This window comes from Siniperca chuatsi, linkage group LG4 (genome assembly GCF_020085105.1).
Source record: "Siniperca chuatsi isolate FFG_IHB_CAS linkage group LG4, ASM2008510v1, whole genome shotgun sequence".
Taxonomy (NCBI): domain Eukaryota; kingdom Metazoa; phylum Chordata; class Actinopteri; order Centrarchiformes; family Sinipercidae; genus Siniperca; species Siniperca chuatsi.
The window spans coordinates 7,453,139-7,464,837 of NC_058045.1; the positions used below are offsets into that span (position 1 = coordinate 7,453,139).

An 11,699-nucleotide genomic window follows, 5' to 3' on the forward strand; every position below is an offset into this window, starting at 1 on the left:
CTGGCAAAGACATAGGAGATGTGTTTCATTAAGTTGTTTCATGAAATATAGTCGTTTGTGTGTGTGTATGTATGTGAAAATACAGCATGCCTATGTATGTGAATGTGTGTTTCACTGTCTGTCTCTCTGTGTATATGGTGCACATTTTTAGCTGGTGAAGGGGAAGTGACGTGGCGTGTTGCCAGCCAAGTCTCAGTGTTTCTCAAGAAAGACAAATGGCATTGTTCCAGGAGCAGATACCAGCTTTACTGCTAAATCCCTGCCGGCTGGACTGAAATTTCAGCCATGTAAAGAGAGCAGGAGTGGAGCGGGGCCTGACAAAAGATGACATTGGCTTGTAAGTTTTAGGCGATGACGCTCAGGGGGATACCATTATGTGGCTGTCACACAGCATTAGGCGAGACAGCAAACACTTTCATGTGTGGATTACCATTTACTCATTGGAGATAATAGATATTTGCCTTAGCTAATCCATTGCTCTATTGATTTTTTTCTCTTTTAATAACTTCTTGCAAGCAAGCAAATTTTAATAAGTGCAAGAATGCTGACACGTAAGAAGCTGGAACAAAGGGCTGAGTTTGACTCATAAGCTGCTTAATGTAGTTTTCCATACAAATATGAGATCATTTTTGACAACCTTATTTATTTCAAACACCATATATGTAAACATACAGTGTGATAACTATATATTACAGAAAACCCAGTTGTTAATCTCGAAAGATTACTGTGTAAAGTGTATGCAAATATCAATGGAGCTGCTAAAAACAGTCTTCATTCAATAAAAAGCTTACATGAAGAATAAGTCACATGGTGAAAAGTTGTGTCTCAGACAAAAGAGGTCAAAACAAGTTCATATTCATATTTTTGTCCTTTTTGACGTTGTTGTGATACAATAGTTGTTGTGATACAATAGTTCTCGTACCATACCAATTAATATTTACAAAAACAAAGGAAAAGTCTGGTAGTATTCTATATTTTTTTTATTGTCAATAAATGTCTGTGAAAAGATGAAAACCAACAGTGAATCAATGCTATAATGTATTGTCTGTGTATTCAAAGCCTGATATAACTTATTTCTCTGTGACGTAAAGTTCGTCGTTGTCCCCAAACTATTAAAAACACACCAGTGAACCACACTGCCATTTGGTGACATGTTCCTTCATTACCATGAACACGGCCACTGTAGTTTATTTTGAGTCGATCTCACACGCATCGTCCTGGTGCTGTAAATACCTGCTAGAGCACCAAATGTGTATTGATCCGCCGCTGGCATTAGTCCCCAACAAATACACAATTTACTCAATTTACTGTTTGAGAAACGTTTGCTAAAAACTACAGTGTCCAGCTGTTTTATACAATTATTTAGCCTTTTTTAAACATCTGTATGTATCTTTTTTAAGAATTATGTCTTCGGTTGATGCCAATGAGCTTAAGGCCACAGACAGGGTTAAGGAAGTTGGAAAGTATTGAAAGATGGAATAATGCTTTGTTGGTTTTGGCCTTTTCATGTGATTTGTTGACATTATGAAAAATATAGAATATCACCTGCCTTACCCTTTAATCCATTATATCAACTGTTTTACGGAAAAATCTCTGTTTTTCCCTGTCTGGAAATTGCTTTATTTATAACGCAAAGGTACAACGGTTCTGCAGTTAAAACATTCTAAATAAAACAGATAAGACCATCAGTAATATTAACAAATTAGAACGATACATCAATATTAAAATTCATTGAGGATGGTTTCTTTTATCATCATGTGTACCAGGGATGAGAGCACCGCCTCCTTCATACTCCCCACCAACTCTTAATCCCCACCACTATAACTGCTAAATTTTAAACATTAACAACAAAACGCCATGATCTCACATTTAAAGTTGATACCTGGCCCTTGTTCCTTACCTGGCCCGCAGCACATCATGATTAATCCCACTGATCCTAGACACAGATAGTTCTATTGTCAATTGACTGCATCTGTATAGGTGTACACCAAACAGTTTTTAAAGTGATTAGGAATGTGTAGGCTAAAATTGTGGATAAAAATAAGACATTTTCTTCATTTTGGTTCGGTTGTCTTTTTGTCTTAGTTCATGGGATGGTAAGGGAGGGAGGCAAATTCAGATGTTTGGTGTCTGGGGGCTCTTCGTCCTCGGCTTCGGCACCGGTGAAGGTTGTAGTCCCTCAGCAGCTGTGGATAGCTGTGGAGGCTTCTTCTCAGTCTGAGCTTCAGGCTGAGAAACATGCTCATAACAGGCTCTAGTCGAAGGATCCGGGCTCAGGGTTGGAGAGTCCTCAGTCGGGTGCATAGTCTCATACTGATGGGTGATGGAGTCAGGCTCTGGTTTGCTTAGAGAAAGCATCCTGAGATCCTCTTTATCCCTGAGTCTCAATTGGGTTTTGCTGCGTCTGTGGCAGCAACATAATATGATGATAATGATGAGCAAAAGCAGAATCAGACCTTCTCCTACTGCTAGCACTGCGATAACAGCTTTGGATGAAAAACAAAGCAAAGTTGGTGGTGATGGTGATGGTGATGGATTTTTACAGGTTGGACTAACAGTGTCACTCTTCTCCTTGCTGACTTTGTTTGCTACAGTGCACGTGAAGCTCATCTCCCCTTTGAGCTGTGCCAGTGATATGCTCAGTGTTTGTCTTGTTTCGCTTGTTAAGGTCTTTTCATCGAGTGTCCACGAGAACACCAAACCCTGAGGTTTAGCTACTTTGCAATTTAGATTTACAGCACTAGACTTGAAGTCACAGCTATAAGTGAGTTGAGGTTTTGCTACCTTGTCCATCATACAGAGATGACCAGTCCAGGTTCCAGCCAGTGTACCATTGGGATGCAGCACCTTTGCTTGGTAAGTCCCTGCACTTGAGAGTTGTAGGTTCTTCAGCAAAAGAGATCCGGTAGCAGTGATGTCCGCTGGCTTTCCAACAGACACTCTGCCTCGCTCTTTATAGAAAATCATTGTATTGTTATGAGTCCATTTCAGCACATGTGAGTTTGCCAGTCCCTCAAAGACAAAAGGCAGAGTCAGACTCTCCCCAAGAGCAGCATAGATTTCACAGGTGTCCTTGTTTGCTGCTGAGAGGTTGACGAATACCAACAGAATGATAACACCAAGTGTGGCAGCAAAATGCGCCATCATTTACAAGGGTAGACCACGATATCCTTATAATGATCACTTGAGTGTTTATTATTTCCTTCCTTAGTCTAATCTGTTGATTTTCAAGCCCTGATCGAGAAGCAGTCCTGTCAAAATGAGTCGCTACATTTGCTACCCAGAATATAACTGGAACATGAATGACAAACTTCAAGCCTTTCAAGGAGAAGTGAATCTTCAGTAGGAAGGAAACTCATTGAGCAAGAGTCTATTCTCAGTTCTCTGAAGATGACAAAAAGAATTGTCAAAGTCATGTGGCAACTAACATTTTCCGCTCACATGATAAATCACAGAAATGTATGTAGAAATATGTGACTTGTGTCGTAATTCACTACACTAATTCCAAGCATAACCTGATGGCAAAACAATTGTGGTCAAAATATTTCTGAATGAACCACTGTAATGTATCATGAGTTAGTTTTACTATTTTGATATATTCAGTTTCTGGTTTGTTGATTTTAGAGTTATAGGGGGAAGATTTTATGCTGAAATTCAATAAAAGCATTCACTGGCATAGGTTACATGTTATTTATTTATTTATTTATTTATTTTGAGATTACCATGTTTTAAATAACACATACAATGAGGAGAAAAGAACAGGGTTAGAAAAGGGTTTGTGAAACATTTTGTTCTAAGTAAGCATTTGAAAGATTCCTCTCTGTCACCCTAAAGTATAGAAAGAATCAAAAGTGTATAAATATGCAACAACAAAAAAAGCGCAGTGAAAAGGGGGGTTGTTAATGACACTTCTTGCTTTGACCACAGACGGAGTCAGAGGCAAGGCACTGGCTGTCAATCAAAACTCTGGCTGCAGTCTAACTGTTGTGGCAGACCCATTCAACACAGTGACAGATGTCCATCTGTTGACTACACTTTGTAAGTCAACTGCTGAAGGCTAGTAACGGGATCATTAAAGGGAAACTACACCCTCAAATTCTGCTAGAACTCTATGCCTCACAGCATATTTTAAAGATGTAACAAAGGAGTGAGGGGGCAACGACTGTAGGAGGCGTGGCCTCGCGGCTACGTAGTGTGTGACGTGGGAGGTCAGGGGACACGGGGAGACTGACTGACCATATCTCAGTGTAGCACAGACAGCGATGTAGTCAGAGTTAACCAGCCATGAGCAGCTACTGTCAGACTCTCTGTTTCTCTGCAGTAGAAGCACGTTTATGGCCCTTTGAGAAAGTTACTGTGTGGGCACCTGTGTTGTAGCTCTGCTAGCGGCTCTACTACAAGAGGTCTTCCCGCTGTGTGTGTGTGTGTGTGTGTGTGTGTGTGTGTGTGTGTGTGTCTGTGAGGGAGTGCCAATAAATAACCGTAGCCCTGCTGTTTGTTTGTGGTTACCATTACTGTTCGTCAGCCCTAAGTATCTTGTTAAGCTCTGAATACAGCACAGTTATCGGTGGGGTCATGTGTTGTGTTTGCTGCCACTGAAGAGGAATAAATCTTGTTCATGAATAATTATCAGGTTTGCTAATGCTAAAACTACCAACATCTACATTATGTGTGAGAAGCACAAACTAGGGTTGTGGTTAGCCAGTGTTCTGCTATACTTGGCGTGGCAGCTAACATACAAATAGACCTCGGAGTCTTGTCTATTTTGTCACAGTTAGGGATTGGGCGAAAGAATTCTTTCAAATGCAAGCAGACACATACAAGTTCATTTTGAGCAGAAAAAGCAGTTTTTATACACAATATGTGTATTGTTGGAAAAGAAATCGCCTTTATTGACATGTCAACAGCAATTAGGTGTGATTATGTGTACAGCACAATAAACAATAATTTTGATACTGAATCCAATGACTGTGTAATGTGAAACTGTCAGTAGTATCTCCATCATGAATTAGGCCTACTTTCAGCAAACAGGCTCAAACAAGCTAGTGTGAGCTACCCAGTTTGAAATGGCAGAGAGCTGAAATGAGCGAGTGGCTGGTGGAAAAAGTTGAGCATCTAGCAAGCTAAAGACATACATACTTTTCTCAGGAGTCAGTGAACCAAACATGAGTGGAACAAAAGAAATAGAAACAAAACAAGAAAAAAAAGTCAATGTTGGACATTTATCAAGTGGCCAGAAACACAAATCCAATGGGATGCTCACTTTGCTCTGTATCTGCTGGCTATTTAAGAATGCAACTGTTTGCTAACATGTTAGCACAACAACTTTAATTCTTACAACATATGCTTTAACTCCACATTCATGTATTATTTTAGTCTGTGCTTATTTCAAATCTTCTGAGGTGAACATCTCTGACTTTGCAGACACTTTGAATGAATGTGGATTTGGAAGACATGACTTCTTGAATAACCCTGTCAGGTTATAAGTGGCTTGATATGTGTTCTGCAATACACAGTATAATATTTCAGCAAGTTAAGATACAAAGTATAATAAGTTACTGAAATATTATGAAAGGAGTTCCAAGATTTATCACCAGTCAGATATTTCCCTGCTGGCTTTTTCATCATTTATCCTGGTTATTGGTTTTTGCCTGTCAAAGAATGCAAATGACTTTTATTTGTCTGCTCCACATTGGTTTAGTCAGGGCTGGCTTTTCTGATAAAGCAACTGAATAATGAGAAGCCACCACCTCATGTTAATATCTGTTGCAAATGCTTTTGTTCTGGTGCCTTCAGTTGAGCAGCTCAGCTATAGAGTAAATGTATTTTGTAATTAGAGATGGTGCATGCTGTCAATTAAAAATTAAATTAAATCATTTCAATAAATCTTCTCTTGAGAGAACTGTTGTACAGAAAGCCACACAACAGTCTTTTTCTTTAACAAACAATAACAGAGGCTCCTGCCAAACCCAGTCATATTCTGACCTCATTTGGCTCAATGGTTTTAATCCAACAAGTCTCCAAGTGGCACATTTTCCTTCAGCTTTTAATTTGGTGGATCTGAGTTGGCATTTTTTCATGTTATTAAATAAAAAAATGCTCTTGAAATGTACCCCAATCATCATAATCAAGTGAGCTTTCTGTAAATCCCCTACAGCATTTCCAGTAAACCAGAGTCATTGTTCAGTTAACATCTAGAAATACCCTTGTCATTCCATAATTCATGGCATCTACAACCCTCCAAAGTATCTCTATAACTGTGTTGGCTCGAGCTACACAAGAATTCATTTCATTTTGCACCCCACAACTATAATTTCATGCAATTAGCAGTGATTCACAATCTTTCTGTAACTCTCAGCACCTTCAAAGATACCCATAACAAGAAGAACACCTGTTTCTTTTAGTTTCACCGTCATTACACTTTTTCCTACCCTGAGGGAATAGATTGATGTAAAGTGTTAGCTATTCAGAGGGGGCGTACTGAGAGCTGAATGCAATGAATTCCTTGTTACAAATGTTGTAAAGATCTCCAAGAATTTTCCCGGCCAGTTCACAAATAGGGACATGTGGGTAAATGCGCGTGTGTGTGTGTGTGAGCTGAACTGAAAGCAGCAGGTTCACAGAAACAGGGGAAAAAGCAGAGCTGGTATGCTTGTGTTTTATATCATAGCTGATATATAAGAAGGTATCTAGTGCCAACTCTCCACCTTTTTGATCAATGTCTGCAATACTGTACCTGGCAACAAAAATGTACATGGAAATGCAATGAAGGTTGTCAGCTGGAAGAGTATACTGATCCAGCTTTTTACTTGCCCCGTTTCAGCACCCATTGCAGTTGTGTCAGCACCATCAGCAAAAGATCAATGCACTGTGAAAATGAAAACATTTCTGATTTTTTTTCATTCTATAGGCCATCATATAATGATCCATCTGGTTCCCATTAATTGTATGCATGTGGATCTCAATTCTCACAAAACAAACACTTTTCACTAACACATCAATGCCAATTAAGAAGAAAATTGCTCTCCAGGAGATAAAAATGTCCTTGGATGTGTGCATGGACACTTCAGATTCTTAGTGGCTCTAAGAGCTGAATATCACTAAAATGTTTCACATGCAGGACAGTTTGTAAGTATTAGGGCAGTTTTGTTTTGCCTCTGTGATTCTGCACATTGCATTTGAAATAAAATTATAAGAATAACCTTCATCTTAACTTACCATTAACTTAATGGTATTTACATCCACATCTGATGTAGAAATGTGTGTCCTTTTTCATATATTCCCCCTCCACTCCCCCAAAGGTAAAAAGTCCTACAATGTTCATCCAATATCACTGTGAAGAACCACACACTCCCTCAAAGCTTTAAGTCAGCACTTCAACCTCATAGCAAGTTTCATTTTAAATTCAATGTACTGGACTATAGAGCCAAAAACATATCACTGTCCTAATACTTACAGCCTGCACAGTACGAAGATACATGCTAGACATATTATTTGGGGACACTCATAGCACCACTCCATGAAAGCTAAATCAGCCACTGTCTGCATCTTGTTAACCTACAAATGTTTATGCCATTCACAATCTAGGTAAACTAGTGTTTCCACCTCATAGTTCCTCTATACAAATCCATTTAAAACATCAACAACAAGAGACATAATGACCATGATCATTTTTCTTGACAGGAAAATAAATAATGATGCTTCTTTAGTGACATGATTTGCTCAATAGTACCTTTTTATTGTGCAATATAACAACGCACTAGGCTGCTGGACTAGAGGCTTGTGATTGGGCCATATCTGTGATCATCTCCATCTGTTAAAATGGAGATGATCAACTGTCCTGATTCTGTTCACTTCTGCGCCAGTCAGTCAGTGTGTTTCCTGTCCTCGTCTCATCTGCAGAAGTACTTCATCATACTAGACGGGTGTCAGAGATAGAGAAGAGGAACTGAGTTGTAGTGAAGACAAACTTCAGTATTCAAAGGTTAAAAAAAAGAGCTCAGTTATTCTCAACTTACTAGAAACAAATACTGTTGGTGTTCCTGGAAGCTTTAGGGAAACAAAAGCTCAAGTCGACCCAATTCTTATTAATGTTTATCCAAGGCATGAATGTGTTTACTTAGCTTATGATGACTGCAATCATAGCCAAGGACAAAGTGCTCCCCTTCAGTCACTATGATTTTATGCAAACAGTACCCTGTGTGCCTGATGTCAAATCAAACCCAACCGTTTTATCATCCCTTTTGATACCCTTCTGTAATATGCCCTCTTAATTGGCTACAAAGTAAGGTCTGAATAGACCAGGCATGGGTTAATTGGCCCCAGTTCCTGGTCCCTCAAGCTTTCAGGCAGGGAGCCCGTCTGCCTAGCTGATGTTTAATTCAGGGGCCCAGATGGAGGCGTAACAGCCTGGCTGTGAGATCTTTGACTCACACTTTCACCAGACGTGGCTGTGGCTCTGGATGGCCCCGGGGGATGAGGGGTTCTGGGTGGCCCCTCCTGTTCTCCAAAGTCAATATAACTGGGGACAGTGATGTCACTCTGAGCCAAGTACTTTGATCTGGATGGACAGATGCTTTCTATGGGCCAGGTCACACCATTTATAATGGACTGAAATCAATTGATTGCAATGGAGGCTAAGACAATCCACGCAGAGCTTTCTCACAGAATATAACTTTTGTGAACTTTAAAGCATAAATTTGGGCTGTTTACTTGCAAACCCTCTTTAATAATTCTGACATTTGAGGTAATCAAGAGACAGCGTGTCCAATGTGGAAGCTAACTAACTTCATTTCACCATCTAATTTTGTGCCACAGAAGAGGCTTGTTCACAGTCAGTTGTGAGACAGGAGTTTGTGGTACAAATACATCTCTTGAATAAACTGTGTTAAGTTATTGTCTAATGTTATTGACAAATTTGGTGGGCTAGTGCTAGCATGTTGTCGGCTAGATAAGTTACCAGTTAGCTCACCAGCCACAGTAGCTTGCCAACATAGTAACTACATCACCAAACTAAGCAACATTTTTCAAATGAATTTCACTGTCCCACATACTTTACACTCTCTGGTTGTCGACTGACTCCGAGATTACCAAATGACAGACTGCATCTTTTGTTTGGCTTATATAACTCCAAATATAACTCCTAATTTTCTGAATGGACGTGCACCCCAGTCAGATCAGCCAAAGTGAGCTATGTTAATTATAGGAGAGGGTGTTTTTTTTTATATTAATTTGTAATTGAGAAGCTACAGGTCCAAACACAGGTCAGAGGTTAACTGACAAACATACATGTATTAACATAATGGAAGAGAATTAACCTTATTCACCATTCAACACTAAAAGTAATCTCATCAGCCTACAGCGTGCACACACAATAATCATATTAGTCCTTTCATTTACATAATCCTACATAATCCCTCACACAGCTCTATCCCCTTAACCTTGTAATTTTGTGTGGATTATATGAGAACCCCAGTGTTAATGGACAAAACGTTTATTCCCTTCAAATTCTGGTCACTAGGACCGGAGGTATAGACTTAGGGGAACAAGGTAACTTAGATTCTCCCTGTTTAAAAAAAGTAAATATATCATGTGTGATACCAAGATTTATAATAACTTTTCCTGGCAACCACTGAAGTTGGATCCTTGCTTACCCCGTGTCATTTAGGCCTGGAGCACTCTCAGCTAAATCCAATGGGAAATTGTGCATCCTATGAAAATGTATACCTCCACCTTGGGTACCATCCAGGGAAATTTCCTCTTTTTAAAAAAGATTTTCTGTCCATATGTTAGATCTGCAGTTAGTGCAGCCTGTCCTGTTTTGCTCAGTGTGAGTCATTTGAGAAGCATCTTTATTGTTGTGTCTGTCAGCATGCTTAGTGTTGTGTTTTTGTTACACCGGTAGGTGTGTTGAAGTGACATGGGAGATGTTAAGAGTTTCATTCAGTTTTATTTGTTTCAGGAAGTGTGCATGTTGCAGAGTACTGTTGTGTTTCATTGACACTGCGGGTGTTTGTCACGATGGCTGATGTAAAATGAGCTCTCCATATCTTCTACACAGACAACAGAAGAACAAGGAAACAATTTGTCAGACTTTTAATTTGAAAGAAAACTTTTCACGTGTACGTCATTTTTATACTTGCCCCATTCTCCCTTGCTGACATTAAGGCATGCTTGAATGCTTTCACAGATCAGTCCCTGTAAGTTAAAGTCACTCCTGCTACTTCCCCAAAATGGTTGTAGAGAGGAAAGCCAGACCTTTTCTTTTGACAGGGTTCAAGAGATCAGAGTTTATATTTCCTCTTGCATTACATGGGTCTCTAAATTGTCTGGTTTTGATGGTGCTTGTGGTAGTGTAGGATACTGCTCTTCAAACACAATATAGGCGGGGGCTTATCATTGTTGACTGCTCTGGTGCCGCCACCAAGGAGGAAGCCGCTTATATCATCTTTGTTTTGCTCTGGCCCAGCTGTTTTTGCTCACCGGATTGACCAGCTATCTGCTGATGCTGAGGATCTTTGATGTGCGCAGGGAGGCACTGCATAAAGGAGAATCATTCTGGCACTGATGACCCCAAAACCTATCTCCCATCAGCCTGTCAGAGTTCAAGTTTAAACAACTGAGAAGGATTGTTTTTGTTCCTCTTTCCCTTTCCAGGGCATCTGTTCTCCGGTGTCTTAGTAGCCAATGAAAACTGAGGTGGATATTTAAGTGAGACATTTTGTGGCTGACCATAACCTCTGGACATGAACTCTCCGTTAAGTTAATGTAGATGTGTATAATTAAGTCCAATCAGAAAAGCTACATTCCCGACAAGTGTAAGTTTATATCAAAACAAGCCCTTAACAATTACTTGCCAGTTTTTTATCAAAACAAGATTCTTCAAAGCCAACTCTAGAAATTCTGTTAAAGAAAAATTTGTTCAACAGCTGGGGAGAATGAACAAACACTTGTTTTCTGAGATTTCACCACAGATTATGCCATTTGTACTTGCCTCAAGGTCATCCTGTGATCTGCACTTTGCTTTTATGACTAATGAACAGTTAATCCTCCACAGATGAAGCATCCCACTTGTTCCAGGGCCTTTCCTTTTGTTTTCTGTGTGCTAACAATGCTGCCAAACCTGAATGTTATAATAAAGGCCATTCTTCTGCTCAGTGATTTTGACTTTTGTTCCTTTCGTGTCCCCTTTTCGTCTTGCTCTGCACTTTTTCTGTGAGTACTGTAAAACCCCTTAATTACTTTAGTTGAAACTGTGTTTTTCTTCTCTCTGTCTTCTCTGCTAATTTTATGGGTTTGTTTATTTATGACTTTATACTACACATCACACTTGTGAACACACGTGTTTACTACAATACCCACACAGATCTTTAATTTCTATAATTAGCTGGCTGTAGATGAATGTTGTCAAGCTGTGGAACTTTTTTTTTTTTTTTTTAAAGAACGACACATCAGTGATGAAGTTAAAATTGATGGTTTTGGATAAAAGGTGTGGGAGTAAATCAGGAAGCCTGTGATTAAAGGCTTGTATATCAGCTCAAATGACTCTGTTGAACAAGTTAAAATTCAGTGCTGGTCAAAATAGACACCGTAAATCACTGCATAGCTGGAGGTGAGAAATAGCAGCCTGAAAAATGGACAATTTCATCGTGTTGACAACCCACAAGAACACATTGTCAGTTTTATTTATTGTTAAGGTC

At 39.5% G+C, this 11,699-nt stretch overlaps 1 protein-coding gene across 1 annotated transcript; it reads right to left on the reverse strand.

The window, feature by feature from the left end:
- Positions 1 to 623: 623 nt before the first annotated feature.
- Positions 624 to 3,305, reverse strand: LOC122875288 (T-cell surface antigen CD2-like). The gene has a single exon (XM_044194258.1). It carries the CDS (start codon positions 3,145 to 3,147, stop codon positions 2,116 to 2,118), a length of 1,032 nt encoding a protein of 343 aa, XP_044050193.1. The 5' UTR covers positions 3,148 to 3,305; the 3' UTR covers positions 624 to 2,115.
- Positions 3,306 to 11,699: the final 8,394 nt, after the last annotated feature.